At 43.5% G+C, this 18,180-nt stretch overlaps 1 protein-coding gene across 6 annotated transcripts in view; it reads left to right on the forward strand.

The window, feature by feature from the left end:
- Positions 1-4,802: 4,802 nt before the first annotated feature.
- Positions 4,803-18,180, forward strand: part of ILDR2 (immunoglobulin like domain containing receptor 2) — a 38,487-nt gene continuing 25,109 nt past the window's right edge. For 2 of the 6 annotated variants that reach the window (XM_033146785.1, XM_033146788.1), the window contains exons 1-3: positions 4,804-5,114; positions 13,792-14,124; positions 15,001-15,120. In XM_033146785.1, coding sequence (XP_033002676.1) covers positions 5,069-5,114; positions 13,792-14,124; positions 15,001-15,120 — 499 coding nt within the window. In that variant the 5' untranslated portion in view covers positions 4,804-5,068. Of the gene's footprint in view, positions 5,115-12,003; positions 12,060-13,791; positions 14,125-15,000; positions 15,121-18,180 lie in introns of all 6 variants that reach the window. The other 4 variants (XM_033146786.1, XM_033146789.1, XM_033146787.1 and 1 more) reach the window with 3 other exon arrangements.

Here is an 18,180-nt window from a genome sequence, read left to right on the forward strand (position 1 = left end):
GAGGGAGAAAACACTTAAACCCTCCCTAATTTAAGAAAAATATTGTTTGAGCTGCCTGGAGTATAACTGAGACAGTACAAACACAAGAGTGTTTGTCTGGTAGATTTCACCCTCGTCTTGGGACAGAGTCCTATCAGATCAACAGAAAAGAATTTCTGTTCTGCAATATCACTGAAGGTCCACAGAATGGGGCCACACAGAAGCAAAAAGTATGCAATATATATTGCTCTTCCATTGGCCCATTCAAATGCTTTTTCAAACCATAGGAAGGCACACAAGTATACAGATAAACAGACATACAAATAAACAGGTGATGACAGCTGTTGGCTGGGAAGTAGAGCTATGAGACAGGTTAGCACTCCACTTCCTGACCTAAGTCAGGAAACAAAACAACAGGACTGGGGGAAATGGTTTGTCAGGAAGGTGCTTGTTCTGTTCCCCACAAAAATGACAGGTTCATACCTCCATAGGGAAGCTTATGGAACTCTGGTTTTCAAATTAATTTTTAAGCTGAGCAATCAGCATGAATGTCAGAAAGGAGGAGAAGGAGGCCAAAGGTCTATTCTGTTCTGTGGTTTGCTGCTGGGAGAATTAATTTGTTTGTTGTGCTTAGCACAAAGATCCTAACTAATAATAAACTCAGAACACAGGGGTATTTTAAAGTGAGAATAAATCAGCATTGCACACAGAACAATACCACTTCCTTGAATTGAGAATATCTTTCCTGAGCGATGAGTCAAACTTTATTTTTGAGAAAGGTGGTCTCTGCCAAGTTTGCTTGCCAGTACAGGAGGGCAAAAATAAATACAGAAAACATTAACCAAATACTTGTGTTTATAATTTGAGAAAGCATCTGCAGACTTGTTCCAACAAGGAGCTACAAGTTAGATTTTGCTGTTTAACAAATAGTTGAAATAAGCAGAAAAAGGGAATATCTAATTCCGTATCTTTGTGTGGTGAAGACTTGACTCTGTTCGATACAGAACTTCACAGATAATATTTTATGCTTTAAATTAGGAATCAGTCCTTAGCTGGTACAAATCAGTCTAACTCTATTCTTATCATGAAATGTGTTACTGTGGTGCCATGATTCATGCCTCTGCTGAGAAAGTGAAGGGGTTGCATACATTTGGTATTGTGGTAGGTGAACTACATAGTGGAATTTGTAGTTGAAGGCATAAAATGGTTCTGGGAGGAATGGCAAAAAAGGGCAAGGCTGAAGTGTTTGGAGAACAGCAGAGTTTAGCTTTAGGCTGCATACACATTACTGTTTACTCTGGCTCCAGTGCCAACACCCACTGTCTGAAGCCAAGTACACATGACGTTAGCCACAATCCATGTATCCTGTAGCTTCTTGAGAAATCCTGTTGATTGCTGGACTTTTTCTCAAACCAGCTTCCATCTGATTTGAAAACGTAAGCTGTAGCCTAATGATTTGTGCCTTTGTGCCAGCAGATCCCTACAATCTTCAGAGGAGGTCCTGCTAACTATACTGAAATCAGTGAGGTGTCTGTGTCATCATGAAAGAGGGTCTTCTATGTTGTGGCACCTAATATCTGAAATACATACTCTTGGGAAATCGGGGAGATTTTAACTGTGATTTCAAGAGGCAACTGAAAACCTTTCTGTTTAGAGAAGCTTTCCCTGACTCTACAAAAAAAATTGATCACATGTCGATCAGTTTTTGCCTATTGGTATTTTACTATGAAATTTTAATTATTATTTTAATTGTGTGCTACTTTGATGTGTTTATTTTTTGTATTTTTCACCTGTAAACTGCTTAGAGATCAGTTATATTAAGTGCTGTATAAATATATAACAAAGGATTTACTTAATACAGTTATCTACTGAGCAGCATCAGTTCCATTATTCCCTCCCTAGGTTTGAAATCAACTGCTTAATTAGCTGACTGATTTCTGTTACTCTTTTTCTTCTATGGTGACAGCTGTCTCATTCCATCACTTACTTGACAGATGCTACAAAAGATGAAAGTTTAATACAGCACTTTCATGTTGAGCATTTGCAGATATTATGATTAACAATTCATGGAAAATCTTTCATAGTTTATACCTTGTGCATCCTCAGAGCAAATCCACAAGGTAGGTCACAGTTGCACACCTTTTATAGGGAAGGAATGGAGGCTGAACTCAAGGCAGGCCACATAAACAATCCATTACTAAGATGGGATTTTATCCCACATGGCTTAGATCCAAAACAAGTTAGACATAGACCATCAATGGACCACTTCTTTGACTCTTTTCTTATAAATACATTGTTATAGAAATATGTTTTAGTCGTAGAAGCTTTGTGGGTGTATCTCTGTTCTGCCAGCAGAGGGGGAATGAAGGCAGAAAAGGGTGGTGATTTGGGGAAGAGCAAGGAAGGCAAAAATCTATGGTTGAAGCCCTTTAGTAAAATGCATGGCTACAGCAGCTTTAAGTAACATATGATTTAGCAACCCCCCTATATATCATTTAATTGTTATTCAGTGAGCCAGAAATTTTCTGTGGGTTGAATCCAGACTTAATCATGGATCAAGTAAACCCATTGAAATCAAAGGAATTAAGTTAGCAACTTAAGTATGATCAAATAGCAGTTGGTAGAGCACGAGAGTCTTAATCTCAGGGTTGTGAGCTCAAGCTCCACATTGGGTGAAAGATTCCTGGACTGCAGGGTGTTGGACTAGATGATCCTTGTGGTCCCTTCCAACTCTACAATTCTATTATTTTAAGGCTGGATCCAAGCCTGATAATTTAATTTTTAGTGGTAGTCAGGGCCGTCTTAAGGGGATCGGCCGCCCTGGTGCGATGATCCCTCGGCGCCCCCGGTAGGCTGCCTCTCCGCCCACCTCCCTCCCGCGCTGGCCGCCCCTCGGGAGGGGGGGTGGGTGAGCGGGGGATGAGGGGCGTGGCGCTGCAAGCCAGCCGCCCTCCGGAGCCCCAGCTGGAGCGCTGGGAAGGGAACGCAAAGCCCCGCGCCGCTCCAGCGCCACACCCCTCATCCCCCGAGGGGCGGCCAGCGCGGGAGGGAGGCAGGCGAGCAGGGGATGAGGGGCGTGGCGCTGGAGTGGCGTGGGGCTTTGCGCGCCCTTCCCAGCGCTCCAGCTGGGGCTCCGGAGGGCAGCCGGTTTCCAACTCGCCCACCGGTGCGCGAGCGCCAGCCCGCCGGCCCGTGGGGGCGGGCGCGGGTTGGGGAGGGGGCGCCTGGTATGCCGGCGGGCTTGCGGGGGCGCCCCTGGGGGGCTTGGCGCCCTGGTGCACTGCGCCACCCAGCCCCTATGATGAGACGGCCCCGGTGGTAGTACCTGTTTGTGCCAGGAAAAAATTCAATTTAACTCAGACTTTTAGGCTGAGGTAACTATTGACATTCCTTTTTTGTAGTTGATAAGTGCAATACCATTTAGAATGGGAGAGATGTTCTGTGCAAGATTTTCGTGTGGCTTGATCACTGCTTGAATAGTCCAGAAAGTTCAAATCATACATATTTTATATTTGTGCACTCTCTTCTTTAGAATTGTGTAAATATAAAATCAAACCTATCCATTCTGATGGAAATCAGCCCTGAGTGCTCACTGGAAGGACAGATCCTGAAGCTGAGGCTCCAATACTTTGGCCACCTCATGAGAAGAGAAGACTCCCTGGAAAAGACCCTGATGTTGGGAAAGACTGAGGGCACAAGGAGAAGGGGACGACAGATGATGAGATGGTCGTTGGACAGTGTTCTCAAAGCTACCAACATGAGCCTGACCAAACTGGGAGGCAGTGGAAGACAGGAGTGCCTTGCGTGCTCTGGTCCATGGGGTCATGAAGAGTTGGACACGACTAGGAAATAATGTCAAGGAAATAAACAACTACCTGACATTCAGAAAAAACCTGAAGGCAGCCCTTTTTAGGGAAGTTTTTAATGTTTGATATTTTTGTATTTGATTTCTGTTGGAAGCCGCCCAGAGTGGCTGGGGAAATCCAGCCAGATGGGCGGGGTACAAATAATAATAATTATTATTATTATTAAACAACAACAAAATATAAAACCATTGATATATAAATAGTTATCTGAATGCATACCAAAACCACTCCTGCTAATTTTTTTCAATAAAACAGAGATTTTGCCATTAGCTTCAGTGAAATGAGATTGGGGGGGGGGGTAAGAGATAAGATAAGACAGAACAGGGGGATAAAAGCCTGCACTGTTCAACTGTGTCTCCGAAAATTTTTACACATCACTCGGGAAGACAAGCGAACTAATATCAGTGTACTGGAAGAAGCAAAGATCACCAGTGTTGAAGCAATGATTCTTCAACATCAACTTCGTTGGACTGGTCATATTGTGCGGATGCCTGATTATTGTCTTCCAAAGCAACTACCCTATTCCGAACTTAAAAATGGAAAGCGTAATGCTGGTGGGCAACAAAGGATTAATGCAACCGGTGCTGAGCATTTATATGTGTTTTCTCTGCATGCCTAGGACGATCCCTTTTCAGGTTTGGGACCACATGCCCCTTCTTTCCCCTCAGCTTCATTGGTACACATCCTTATATCCGGCTGCTTGTTCTCACTAGTCTCTCAGTTACTCCACTTAGTCCTTAAACACGAAGACTGTCCAGTGTGATGAACTCTCTCCAGTTCCTGGACAGCTTCAATGGGCAGCCATGTGATATAGAAACTCCTGCAGCCTCGGAATTCTGGTTGCAGGGGGGGAGGAGGAGACATAAAACCTTGGAAGTTTTCAGAGCATTGTCAATCCGAGCTTGGCTTGAGGACTACAGCTGTCTAACTGCGATTTCCCCGCCACCGTCTTGCCTGAGATGCAAAAATTACGACGTAGGAAGCAGAATTCCCGAAGGAGGGCAGTGCAGCCCCCCTCCCCCAGCAGAGTGGTAGCTCCCATTCAGAACTCTCTGTCTATTCACACGCTGAGTTATGTGGCGGAAGACCCGCAGATAACGGGAAAGAACACTTGAGGTGCCAGCCGCTTCGTAGCGGGGAGCCTCATTTACTTTCCTGGCTCAAGTTTCTCCCCCTCTCTCGCCTTCCTTTCCTTTTCCTTTCTGGAGGGACAGACCACGAAGATGGATGGAGTCTTACTAGGCTGGACTGCTTTCCTGTGGGTAACAGGTAAGGGATTCCATGGGGATCAATAACTTTTTGGATTCCCAAAGGAGTTGCCTGCCTTCTGTCCCTCTCCCTCTCCCTCCCCCCCCTCTGTGTGTGTCGTGTTGCAGCAGGTTTCAAGCTTGTTCAGCAAGTGGGAGGCATGGAAGGGAGGGGGGGGGGTTAGAAATGTCGAACAAATAGTAAACAGCATGTTTGATTGAGGTGCCCGTTATAGGTGTTGTAGGCACTAAACTGCTCCACACCCCCACAGCGTATCTTTTTCTAAAGGGGAAAAATGATCTTTACTTTACCCCCCCTGACCCCGCTTTTCCTCCCGAATCTCTTTCGTCCTGATCTGATTCAGAAGCAGGCGAGCTCAGTCTGGGTGTGGGTTTTTAACGTTGCTCTCCCCCCCCCCCCCAGGGTGCCACCCCTGGATTTCTTTGGAGTTAGTTGGATGTGGGCAAAACATCTTTTGGAAATGTATTGAGGCACTGGAATTTTCAAGGTACGATGCAGGTTTTTGTGGGCTCCTACCATAGGCAAAGCTCTCTGCCTGCAGATGTCCTACACAGACATACTGATAATTAAGGCAGAGTCATTACTACTGTCTTCGGTTCTGAATCACTAACTCTGATTAATGTCCCAATTTCACTCATACACATGCATTATTATTTTTTTGGAGGGGGTGTTCTTCTCTTTTCCCATAGATTCTAAGTCTATTGACAGGGTTAAACGGGCAACTTTCCCATCAAGCGATAGAAATCTCGTCTCTGGCTACATGTGCCAAACATGCCCCCAGGACCACTTCTGCAGCTAGGTTTGTGTGTAGAAAAAAAAATCCAAATGTCACCATCCAAGCAACCCTCAACTTATGATGCTCATTTTTCTAGTTTTTTTTTGGGAGGGGGGGCAGTTCTAGGCCATGGAGGGTCCCAGGCCACCATTCCCCCCAGCAGAGTTGCTTGCAGAGAATTTGTTCAACTGAGGTTTCTAGTCTAGGGAGCTACTTGGCTATCCACCCCCTTGAGCTTGCTAACACCCCCTCCCCAATCTCACTACCCACCCTGGTCTGAATCCTAAACGTGCCCTATGTAGAAGAGTTTCCTGTTTCTTCCCTTCTAGCATATCTGCCTGCTGAAAACAGAGCCCAAATCCTTTATCTCCATCATTCTGGGCCTGCAGTTTCCTGGTTTACTAACCATTCTGGGCTCACTCCCACACCTTCCCTTTCCTGAGCTACTGCAGCTCAGTAACCCAGCCATCCCATTTCTGGATTGCTGCAACGTCAGCATGCCAGCTGGAGCCAAAGAGGCCTTGCTTGAGTTTTCAGACCACAAGGATAGCCTGCACCAAGGGATACCAAGAATTGGGACACTATAGCAAGCACTGAGTAGCTCACTAGTCACCATGGATCCTGTCCCTGTCATTGCACAGGACATGCATGAACTAGGCTGGCTGGAGTCAGGATGCCATTTTTGCTTCCTGCAAAAATCAGGCAGAAGTTACTGGTGATGATGGGGCTGTCTGTGTGCTGACTAGCAGGTTATGGTGGTGGCACTCATGTGGGTCCTTCAGCCTCTCTTTGGTCACAAGGAAATGCTCAGTCTTCCTGACTGTTAATGCCCATCATGTCTATTGAAATTTTGGGAGAGCAGGCCAGCCCCAGAGGTTGTGTATGTGCGTGCTGAGGTCTAGCAAGTGAAAAGGCTAAGATGACGTTTTTGCCATTGGAAAGCACAGATTGTATCGGTTGGATTAGCAGTTCTGCTTGCTCAGGGGAAAAGAGTGTCATTTCCTCTTTCTTCATGGAAAAGTAGTTGCTTACTTTGGTCAGGAAAACTTCCTCAGAAAAAAAGAGTTCATTGCTGCTATTTCCTGTAAGGTTATTTTGGCAGCAGCTAGCTTTGCTTCTCACATATCTCTTTCTCCAAGTTGTTTTCTGTGGAAAATTATTGTATTCAAAGCAGCGTTCAGAGACTTCCATATTTATGGTTACCTACAGTAAAATAGATACTTGCATAATTTTCACACATGGCGGTGTATGCAAACATACACAGTTGCTTTCCTTCAGCCATGCAGAAATGGTGCCCTGTATGAAGATGCCCTCAGATAATCCTCTGCTAATGTATGAATGGGGAGAGGGGAGGGAAATCCCAGGAATATGTGTCAGATGAGTATTTCTATGAGTGCCATCAGTTCATTTTTACAAGGTATTGAGGAGGAAGTTGCCTAGGTGCTAAGCTACAGCAGATTCTAGGAATTGCCGCTTTGCAGTATTGAATTTGCACAAGTGGGGTTATGGGAAGAAGCACAGGAAGCAGGCTTGAGGGATTTGACTGTTTCTACTCACTTTTGTATGGACAACAGCCAGTAACCCATTGTAAGAATGGTTCTTTCTTGCACCCTATTAAGAAAGGTGGGAAGGAGGTGGGTTTATGGCTTTTCTGTGGATGAACAAAACTGGACTGGGATAGCTCAGCTGGTAGAGCATGGAACTCTTAATCTCTGGGCCGTCAGTTCAAGCCCCACATTGGGTAAAAGATTCCTGCATTGCAGGGGGTTGGACTAGATGACTCTTGTGGTCCCTTCCAACTCTACAATTCTCTGACTCAGGCATACTATATAACGTTGCCTACCTTGCTGCTTCTGCAGAGAGGTCGTTTGGGGAGAGGGTTTGTGCCTTGTACGCAGAAGTCCCTGGCATCTTCAGGTAGGGCTGGGAAAGGCTTCATTCCTGAAACCCTGGAGAGATGCTGACATTCAATGTAGACAGTATTGAACTAGATGAACCGGAGGGTCTGATTCGGTTTAAGGCAGCTTTCTATGTTACTGGGAGGGAGACTTTTCTTGCATGTGGTCTCTAATGTTATCTTTCATTTCAGTATTGGAACCAAACTAGACGTGATGTTGTTCACACAGTTAGTAAGTGAATGAGTCTTTTTAAACCCTTGGTGATAAGAAACATTTACTGCATCAAGTCAGCTTTGGGGTCAGATGTGTCCTGGGACAGCAAATAAAAACAAAAAAACCTGAGGGAATGGTGTTAAGCATGATACTATTTGCACATAATTTTTTGTACACCATCCCTAAGAGCTTTCCTTTTTCAGTAAAATGATATAGTTGCAAATAGGTTATTGGGGTCTGTAATTAATTGACAGCTTTATTTTATTTAAAATATTATCTCAGTCATTTCAAAAGGAGTAGAATTATTCTCAAAAGCTGTAAGTAGAGCAGTACATGTGAAAAGGATCTAGGAGTCTTGGTAGACCACAAACTTGACATGAGTCAACAGTGTGATGCAGCAGCTAAAAAAGCCAATGCAATTCTGGGCTGCATCAATAGGAGTATAGCGTCTAGATTAAGGGAGGTAATAGTACTACTATATTCTGCTCTGCTCAGACCTCACCTGGAATACTGTGTCCAGTTCTGGGCACCACAGTTCAAGAAGGATACTGACAAGCTGGAACGTGTCTAGAAGAAGGCAACCAAAATGGTCAAAGGCCTGGAAACGATGCCTTATGAGGAACGGCTTAGGGAGCTGGGTATGTTTAGCCTGGAGAAGAGAAGGTTAAGGGGTGATATGATAGCCATGTTCAAATATATAAAAGGATGTCATATAGAGGAGGGAGAAAGGTTGTTTTCTGCTGCTCCAGAGAAGCGGACACGGGGCAATGGATTCAAACTACAAGAAAGAAGATTCCACCTAAACATTAGGAAGAACTTCCTGACAGTGAGAGCTGTTCGGCAGTGGAATTTGCTACCAAGGAGTGTGGTGGAGTCTCCTTCTTTGGAGGTCTTTAAGCAGAGGCTTGACAGCCATCTGTCAGGAATGCTTTGATGGTGTTTCCTGCTTGGCAGGGGGTTGGACTGGATGGCCCTTGTGGTCTCTTCCAACTCTATGATTCTATGATTCTATGATTCTAAGAATAAAACATACTATTTTTCACTAGGTTCAGGAATGGGGTCCCTGCTATGCAGCAGGGCAATTCACACTTTATCATGATTGAGGAATACCTGGAACATAGGAATGTAGAAGATTGACACAGATAGTTTATGAATTTTTCAGCACTGTAAAGTGTGCATTTGACCCAAAACATTGATGAAAGATTAAAATATAAATCCATTTATAAAATGTGATGGGGGACAATTTGTGTAAATGATATTTTATATGGCTACTCTACTTGAAAGTTGTCAAAACCCACAACTAGTACAGTGAAGCTGAAGAAGGCAATAGAGGGACATGATATGAAAACAGAGAAGATAAATTGTGGGAAGGGGGAGGCAGAGAAAGTTGAGGTAAGCAACAGAGAAACTAAAGAGTCATTTCACAAATTGTGCATGGACCCCTCCTGGTGATTGTAACACCAGAGTGCATTTCTCTATGGAGTTATTTCATCAGGCTGAGAATGTCTGCAAGCCTCACCTGCTGTATGTTCTCAGGCCCTGCAGAAGATAATGCTGCCTACAGCCTCAAAAACAATGCTGACTTATAAAGAATCTTTCATCGTGGTCATCATGAACAAGTCATATGACATATGGGAGCCTGAGAGCCAGCTTTCCAACACCACTTTTTATATGCCTTGCCATTATCCTTGGGCCCCACTGAGGAATTCCCCCAAAGTACTGAATAAATTTCCTATGGAAGTGCAGGAGTAAATCTATGCAGAAACACCACAGGAGCCTTGATTTAGATCAGTAATACCACAATATTGCCAACATTTTAATGGCTGGTTTAGAATAAGGCTTCCTACCATCAGCTCCTCTACAGAGCTTCTACTGAGAACATTTTCAGTGTTTGCACTCATATAGGAAGAAAGCTTTTGAGAAATTTCACAATTCCATTCAGTAATTTCCTCTTCCCCATTAACTTAAGCCTGGAACACTTCATGCAGGAGGTTCTTTTCCTGGGTTTGCAGTAACAGGACTGCCCTTTGGGATTTGTAGGGGCTAGGGCAAAGCACACTCTCTCTGTCCCAACCTTAATCTCCCCTCTGCCCCCTTGCATGAGGTTTGTGTCCTCTTCCTGGTGTTTGTTCTTGTTTTTGCTGCCCCTTTGGCAGTGACAGTACCAATGAGGCTCTGTGCCTCTCATCTACTCTCTCCATGTCTTGTTCTAGGAAGGATGGAAGTAGAGAGCTTTGTTGTGTGGGCAGAAGGTGGCAGGGCTGGCCAGGCAGTGGGGCTGTCAGCAGTGGCCACTGGTATGTGGGGGACAGATCCCAGGGTTGTTGCCCAATTTGCTGCTCTCTGGATAATCCTGTACAGTTCAGTCATGCAAGGGACATATAAGCACCACCTTAAACCAGAAACTAATTCACCTCTGTGCATTCCTGCAAGGTTCTAGTTTCCATCTACAACATATCACATGCTGCATTGTCTGCAGGCAGGGCCTAAAGTGTTTGTTTCAAACAGAGACCAACACTTGCAAAATTTAGCTCTGTCTTTCTTCAAAAATAATTCTCAGCTGGGGAAGTCAAGAAGCAGATTAGATAGGCAAAACTAACATTTCTGAGCCACCTATTGCAGGAAAGTTCCAGCAGAAAAATTAACAACACCATGTATTGTCATCTGTAGGTCTCAGCTTTCCCAGTACACCATCTTGAGTCCATAGCCCATTCAAAATGATTATCCTTGTCTAGAGTGGTAGGCCTGTTCTAGCTTACAGATAGCTCATCAGTCTAAAGCAGAGGTTTCCAACCTTTTTGAAAGGCTCCTTTGACCAACTACATTCTTCCTGTGGCTCCCTTGTGGAGAAACATGCTCCAAGGCTGAGAATCCCAGTTATATTGCCTCTTGCTTGCAGAGCTGGCAGCCCCTCATCCCTTTACAAACACCCTCCCTTGTGGAGTGTTCCCTCAGCCTCCTCTCCCCTTCTCTTTCCTTAGGAGTCATCCGGGCAGCTACCCTCCTGCCCCAAAGAGAGGTGCCTCCTCATGCCGACCCACTTGCTAGCTTACTCACTCCAAGGCTGCTTCAGCTCCTGGCAATTGGCACCCCCTGGCCAGCCCCAAAGACACCATTGGTCTTGGGAGCTTGTAGTCAGGGCCGCTGCAACAAACAACCACACAAACCTTTGGGTGGCAAAGACACGAGAGGGCATGGGGGAGGGGAGAAAAGAGGGATGGAGACCAGTGTTGCCCGTGGCTCCCCTAACCATCATTCAAGGCACGCCAGTTGAACACCACTAGTCTAAAGTAATTGCTCCCCAGTGAAAAAAGACACCCTAACATAACATACAAATAAGGTTTGGTGCTTCATGTCATTGCTATCAGGTGCAGGCCTTGCTTTTTAGTTTTCTGATTTTGGGATCTCTAGGAGTTGGACGTTCTCAATATAAACTTGTACAGCCTCATTAAAAGCAGGGCAACGGTTCTATGGGCAAAATAAGGGCTCAAAAAGCTATGACTAATGTGCATTTTACTCTTGCTCCTGTCCTACGCACTGATTTCTGTTATCTCCATTGCACAGAAACTGCTGTTGCCAAAGCCAACAACTTATTTTTTCCTAAATTTAATTCCTCTTCGCTCCATCTGTTTAGAGTGGATGCATGCAGTCAGGTTCTCCTCTGATTATTACAATTATCATGTTAGAGTCTGGTGTTTTGAAGCTTCCATTATATGTTTGTTCACCTCAGGAATTCAGTGAATGTAGGTAGTAGTCATCAGTAAATGAAAGGTTAGCCTGTGAAGAGACTAACATGAACATGACATTTAAAAACTTTTTAAGCCCGCTGAATCTTCACTTGAGCTTCTTGTTTTCTTTGCTCACATCAGTTCCCCAGTTCTTCTACTTTTTGTATTAACTTCCCTCCTGTATTTTGTCAGTTCCTGAACACACTCTGTTCATACTAATATTATAATTGGTTTTTCTTTCTTTATTTCAAATCTACTCCTACAATCTCTGCAAGCAATTCCTCATCCCTTCTCACCATGAGGAGGAATCTCACCTTTCTTCTTCTGAACTGTGAGCTTGTTCTTTGCGTTGCCTTATTTAGACTTGTAAATATTTCAGGAACAGTGGGCTCATTTGTGAAAAGTCATGTATACATTAGTGGTGCCTTAGATGCTTTTAAAGCCATAGCTTTGCCAATGGTGCAGATTCATGTGGGGGTGGCTCTAGTGATATTGCTTGCATTGTCCAGCTGTTCCCTTAGATGTATTTAAGAGCAACACACTGTCTTTCAACCAGCAAAATTTGCCCTATAATAAAGAGGGATAATGCAGACGGTATTGATGGAGTTCCATGCATGTAATTAATTTTCATACACCATCTTTGGGGTCTACTGTGCCAGCATCGAATGCAGCTGTTCTATCACTTGGAGAAAATGTATTGTTAGATTATCACAAATGTTTATTTCCACTGATTGCTAATGGCTGAACAACTTGTTCCTTTCTCCCTTCCTCTCATCCTTCCACCTGGATGATTTTTGGTTAATTCACAGGCTATTAGTAGCAGTTTTGACAGCACCTGCCCCCACCCCTATTTCAGTTTTCAATGTGGTTTGACACTGCTGCCACTTTTAAAACATTAATTGGGTTTTGTGGTTGTATGGAGATTTCTTTTTCTTTCTTTTTTTAATATTCTTTATCTTTGGGGATCTCTGAAATTAAGAGGCAGAATATAAATATAAGCAAATAAATATGCTATGATATTCAGCAGCTAGTTATGCTAGGATTAAATATAAAGGGTATTATCCCAAAAAAGTTCTACTCAGCAGAGACCCCTTGCAATTAATGGAGCTAAACTAGTTGTGTTTATCAGTTTAAGTGGGTTCACTCAGTAGGATTAAGATTGAACACAATCCGGGGTGTGAAATTTCCCCAAGTCTGCAGAGTTAGGTTTAGACTATTTTTTTTATTGATTAGCTTCATTTCTAACCCGATTCCACACAATTTTCATTATTATTCAAAGGCTTCAGCATTTTATCCCATTTATTTAAGTGAGAATAAACTACCTACACGTTAACTACTTTGGAAATAGTGTATGGACCAGACTTTTTAGTTCCTTTGAAGCTTGTAATACCTTTCCCCATAAGAAATCTGTAAGTTTTTCCAGCATAGCTATTTATATCAACCTCGGAAGTTTAGCAAAATCAAAGTCTGAACTGCAAGGCAGTTCTTCAGCCAACAAAAGTGTCCAAAATACATATACTAGGGAAGGGGGTGTAAAAATATATATGCATATATAAGTGAAAATAAGAAAAAAATTCACTGTATTAGGGAAAATTGCCGTGCAAAAATTCATACCTTAGGATAAATTTGCACTAAAATGCTGGTGAATTTTCATGTGGGCATAAAAAAAATGCAAACTCACATGGAGAACTGAATTTACAGTAAGATTGGAAAGATGATAACCAGAAATTAAAAGCGACATTTTTAACCATCCCTAGTGAAAGCTTTTGATCATCCTGTGGCTGCACCAGAGGTGAATTGGAGAGCATGTGAGGCCAGGTTTTGCTGTAGCTTGTTCCTGTCATGACAAACTGCAGTTTACCTTGACGTCTGAACCAGCTCAGTATTGTTTTGATGCATTAAATAGCACCATTGCCTTGCTGCCAGTATTTCTCCAGCACATTTTCTTCTTAGCACCAAAAGCAGATGGCAATCTCATGTATAACATTCTGTCTTGATCAGAAGCACTGAACAGATGGTTGATACCTCACAATTCCATAACGTTCATACTTTTTGTCTTGTAGCTGTGACTGAAGGGCTTCAGGTCATGGTGCCGGAAAAGAAAAAGGTGGCCATGCTCTTTCAGTCTGTTGTGCTTCGATGCCACTTTTCAACTTCCTCCACACAACCAGCTGTGGTGCAGTGGAAGTTCAAATCATATTGCCAAGACCGCATGGGAGAAGCTCTGGGAGTGGTCTCTGCAGGCTTACAGGCTGTGAGCAAGAGGAACCTGGAATGGGATCCATACTTGGACTGCGTGGACAGCAGAAGAACAGTCCGCATTGTGGCTTCCAAGCAGGGCCCTTCGGTCACAGTTGGAGAATTCTACAAGGGAAGAGATGTCACCATTCTCCATGGTAACTGCCTGCCTAGCAGTTTATTAGTTATGGGAACACTTCTTTGGCTATTATGAATGGTAGAAAATTCCACCAGTGTTTTGGATCTCCCTTATGAGGATCAGTGCGCTTATTTAATACTATTTATTATAGGCATATATATTCCACTCTTCAGTCATATTCCCAGGGCAGTTTACATTTAAAAAACCTGCGAAACGGTTAAAGTACGGATTTCAGTAAAACATAAAAACTAACAAGGCAGAGAGATCTTAGATGTAAAAACATCTCATGGCAGTGTAAAACAATAAGCAAAAATTAAGTTGTAAAAACCTTGGTAAAATAGAAGATCTTTTTGTTCGTGCGTGTTGTTGAGGTGTATGTCCCTTCCTACAGAAGTAAAAATTATTCACAATCACTTTGCACTGCAAGAAGGTTTTCTTGTGATTTGGAACTCTGACCACCCAGATCCTAGATTCCAAAGAAGCCATTGCATGTACAGCTATATGTGAAGGCCCCCTCCCTATAGATGTTTGTGTTGTATATGTGGATTGGGGCAGGAGCCTGTGATGTGAGTGGGGCTATGCCTTGCTTCCGTGTTGAAGCACATGGGAACAAATGTCTTTGTGAGATAGGTTTATGTGTGTCCTACTTTCATCGTGGAAAAGACAATCTGGTGTGTTCCTCAATAAATAGGAATTTGGTCTCCTGGATCCAAATCACTGTCCAGCAGTTTGCTGACTCTCTGGAGTGCACAGTGGCTCACTGGAGTGTGCTTATTTCTCTACGGAAGAAAAATGCACTCCTGCCAATAACAACTGTTAGTGAAAGCCTTGTTTTTAGTCCCTCACCTTTTCTCTGTGTTTCTGACTCTACTATTTCTCTTATATTGTTTTTCAGATGCAGACCTCCACATTGGAAAACTGATGTGGGGAGACAGTGGGTTGTACTACTGCCTCATTATCACACCTGATGATGTGGAGGGCAAGACGGAAGAGTCAGTGGAGCTGCTTGTTCTGGGTGAGCTATGTTCTCAGCTTACTTCCATTCAACATAGCCTACTTCTCTACTAATTTCTATGTACTTATCTAAGGTCACATCCACGTCATAGATCAGGCTTAGGCAAACTCGGCCCTCCAGATGTTTTGGGACTACAACTCCCATCACACCAGTGGTCAGGGATGGATGGGAGTTGTAGTCCCAAAACATCTGGAGGGCCGAGTTTGTCTATTCCTGCCATAGATTTAAAGCACTGTTATACCACTATAACAGTCATGGTTCCTACCAAAGAGTCCTGGGAAGTTTGTTAAGGGTGCTGAGAGTTGTTGGGAGATCCCTTATGTCCCTTGTAGAGCTACAATTGTCAGAGTTCTTTGGAAGTGAGAGTTATTGGTGAACAACTCTGGGAATTGTTTTTAAATGCATGGTATTAGTCTATACGTTTTTAAATGCATGGTATTAGTCTATTAGGCTCCAGTACTTTGGCCACCTCATGAGAAGAGAAGACTCCCTGGAAAAGACCCTGATGTTGGGAAAGATGGAGGGCACAAGGAGAAGGGGACGACAAAGGATGAGATGGTTGGACAGTATTCTCGAAGCTACTAACATGAGTTTGGCCAAACTGCGGGAGGCAGTGAAGGATAGGCGTGCCTGGCGTGCTCTGGTCCATGGGGTCACGAAGAGTCGGACACGACTGAACGACTGAACAACAACAAAAAGTCTATACGTGAAAAGATTTGCAACATTTCCTGGGTGTCCTTCTCTGTTCTTTCTGTTCCTTGCATCGTTGCTTTGTGTCAGAGTGAAGCTGATCTAAAGAGATACAAGCCAGTATTGTTTTGCAATCACTACACACTTTTGTAAGGCAACATGTAACAAAGGATGGAGAGTGCCAGATTCTTTCCTCCTAAATTTCCACTGAAGCAGTATTCCAAGATCAGTGTTTACTTAAATGATTGAATCCTTTTCTCTTTGAAACTCCAGATGGCTCACATTAAAACAAAAACAATAAGTGCATAATTAAAAATACTTTTACACTAAATCCAGTACGCTGCAGTGTCAACATGCACAATGAATTTCATTAATATAGCCTACAAGTTAAAAACACAGCCTTTGCATTGTTTTCAAAATTTAGACAGCTGTCTAAAATTCTTAGAAAAATTGGGCAGAGAAGTAACAGTTGTTCAGAAAAAAATATTAAAAAACAACAGCACCCCCCCCTGAAATGGTGGGATTGGTGTAAATGGTTTGCCAGGTATCCTATTGCCATTTTCTTCAAACTACGATGCAAAATGGCAGCCCTGGAAGCAGCAGAAGGGAACTTTGGGGCAAAGCTCTACAGCATGAACTGTGCAAATTCAACTTCAGTGGTGCCTGATCAGTTCCCAGATGTTTTCAGGAGATTCACCGTGGATGTCATATATTGGTTCTATCAGCCACAAGTCACTTGTAGGACCCAAAGGTCACCTTCTGCTGCAAGGAGTCCTTCTGTTCCATGAGCAGAAGGTTAACTTTTGGATTCCCCAGTCTCCATCAGATCCACTTCACAGACTACTGTTAAAACGTCTACAGATAATTTTGGCTCAACTCTATTTTAAATCATCATGTGGGAGGTCAGAAATAACTGGATGTAAACATGGGTGGACCTGAGGTGCTGTGGTATTTGGACATCTGATGCTCTTCCGTTCGTCCCACTGGGTGGCCAGCAGGGGAAAAGGAGAGCAGCAAAAGAGGAAGAGTAGGAGCATGTCTCAGAGAAGGCAAAGGCAAGGTTCAAAGAGGCCCTGCTATATTCAGAAGGAAGGAAGAATGGCCAGGTTCAGCCTGGTGCTGAGCCACACTGGAGTTCAGGAAAGAGGGGAAACTAGTTGAGGTACTTGAGGGGTTATCTGGGAGATTATGAAGATGAAGAGAGATTATATTTGTGTCACTTAGTGATACCCTGTGATGAACAAAGTCTTGGACTCTACTGAGAGAGAGAGAGAGAGAGAGAGAGAGAGAGAGAGAGAGAGAGACAGAGAGAAGGATCCCATACTCCAAAATAATAAGCTGGCTAGGCCTCTGAGGGCTTTCCTATTTATTGAAAGTTTCCTGTTTCTGGCACCCCTGATGAGACAAAACCTCCCGCGCCAATGCTGACTCCCTCCTCAAGCATATTCATTTAGCATGTATGCTCTTTGTACCCATTTGCACAGGTGCCCCCCAGAAATCCCAAATTGGCCATGTTAGTTGATAGGAGGTTCCCCCCTGCTTCTGCTCTCACAATCCTAAAACCTGAGGTTGCTCAATGAAATCAGTTGGCAGAAGATGTAGGGCATATCACACACAATGTATATAAAGTGTGGTAATTGCCTTGGTTTTAGATGGGATTACATAAATATCAGTGTAGTAGGAGTGAGTCAAAGGATGTTAGTCATAATGGCTAAGACTGCAGTCCCGGGGCCAAGTACAACTAAATTCAGTTGGGCTTATTTCTAAGTAAACATGCATACGATTGTGTATAATTGGAATTTCCACTTCAGAAGCAGTCTAAACACCAGTTGTTATAGGGGAGGGCAGCATCAGGGGTCTCTATGCCCTGCTTTGGGCTTCTCAGAAGCAAATGATTGGCTCCAACTTGGTCTGATCCAAGACCAGGAACATATACTACTTATATTCTTGTGTGTGTGCATAATAAATTATAAAAATGCATTTTTTTTTTGTTTTTGCACACCCCGTAGTATTTCATTGCCATAGCTTAGCATTCTTCTCATCATTCAAAGGAGAAAACAAACACTTAGAAACGACCATTTGTTCAAGGTTCTGTAGCTTCTTGGGACATTTAAACCCCATCTCACTATTAATGAACAGTAAAAAAAGGCTTAGATAAAATATCTCAGTTCCTGGAGAGTCAGAGTGAGAGGCTTTTGTTTTTCTGTTTGCTGATATTCAGATGGGAGGCTTATTCCCTTAGAGGGGGAATGCAAAACTAGAACAGGAAAGGGATTAGGGGCTGCCTATAAATTATGAAACACCTTGGGGGCTGCCTTATCCCCTGGACTTATGTAAGAAGGGTAGCTTTTTATGCAGCAAGAGCAAAGC

The sequence above is a fragment of the Lacerta agilis genome, chromosome 4, assembly GCF_009819535.1.
Source record: "Lacerta agilis isolate rLacAgi1 chromosome 4, rLacAgi1.pri, whole genome shotgun sequence".
NCBI lineage: Eukaryota > Metazoa > Chordata > Lepidosauria > Squamata > Lacertidae > Lacerta > Lacerta agilis.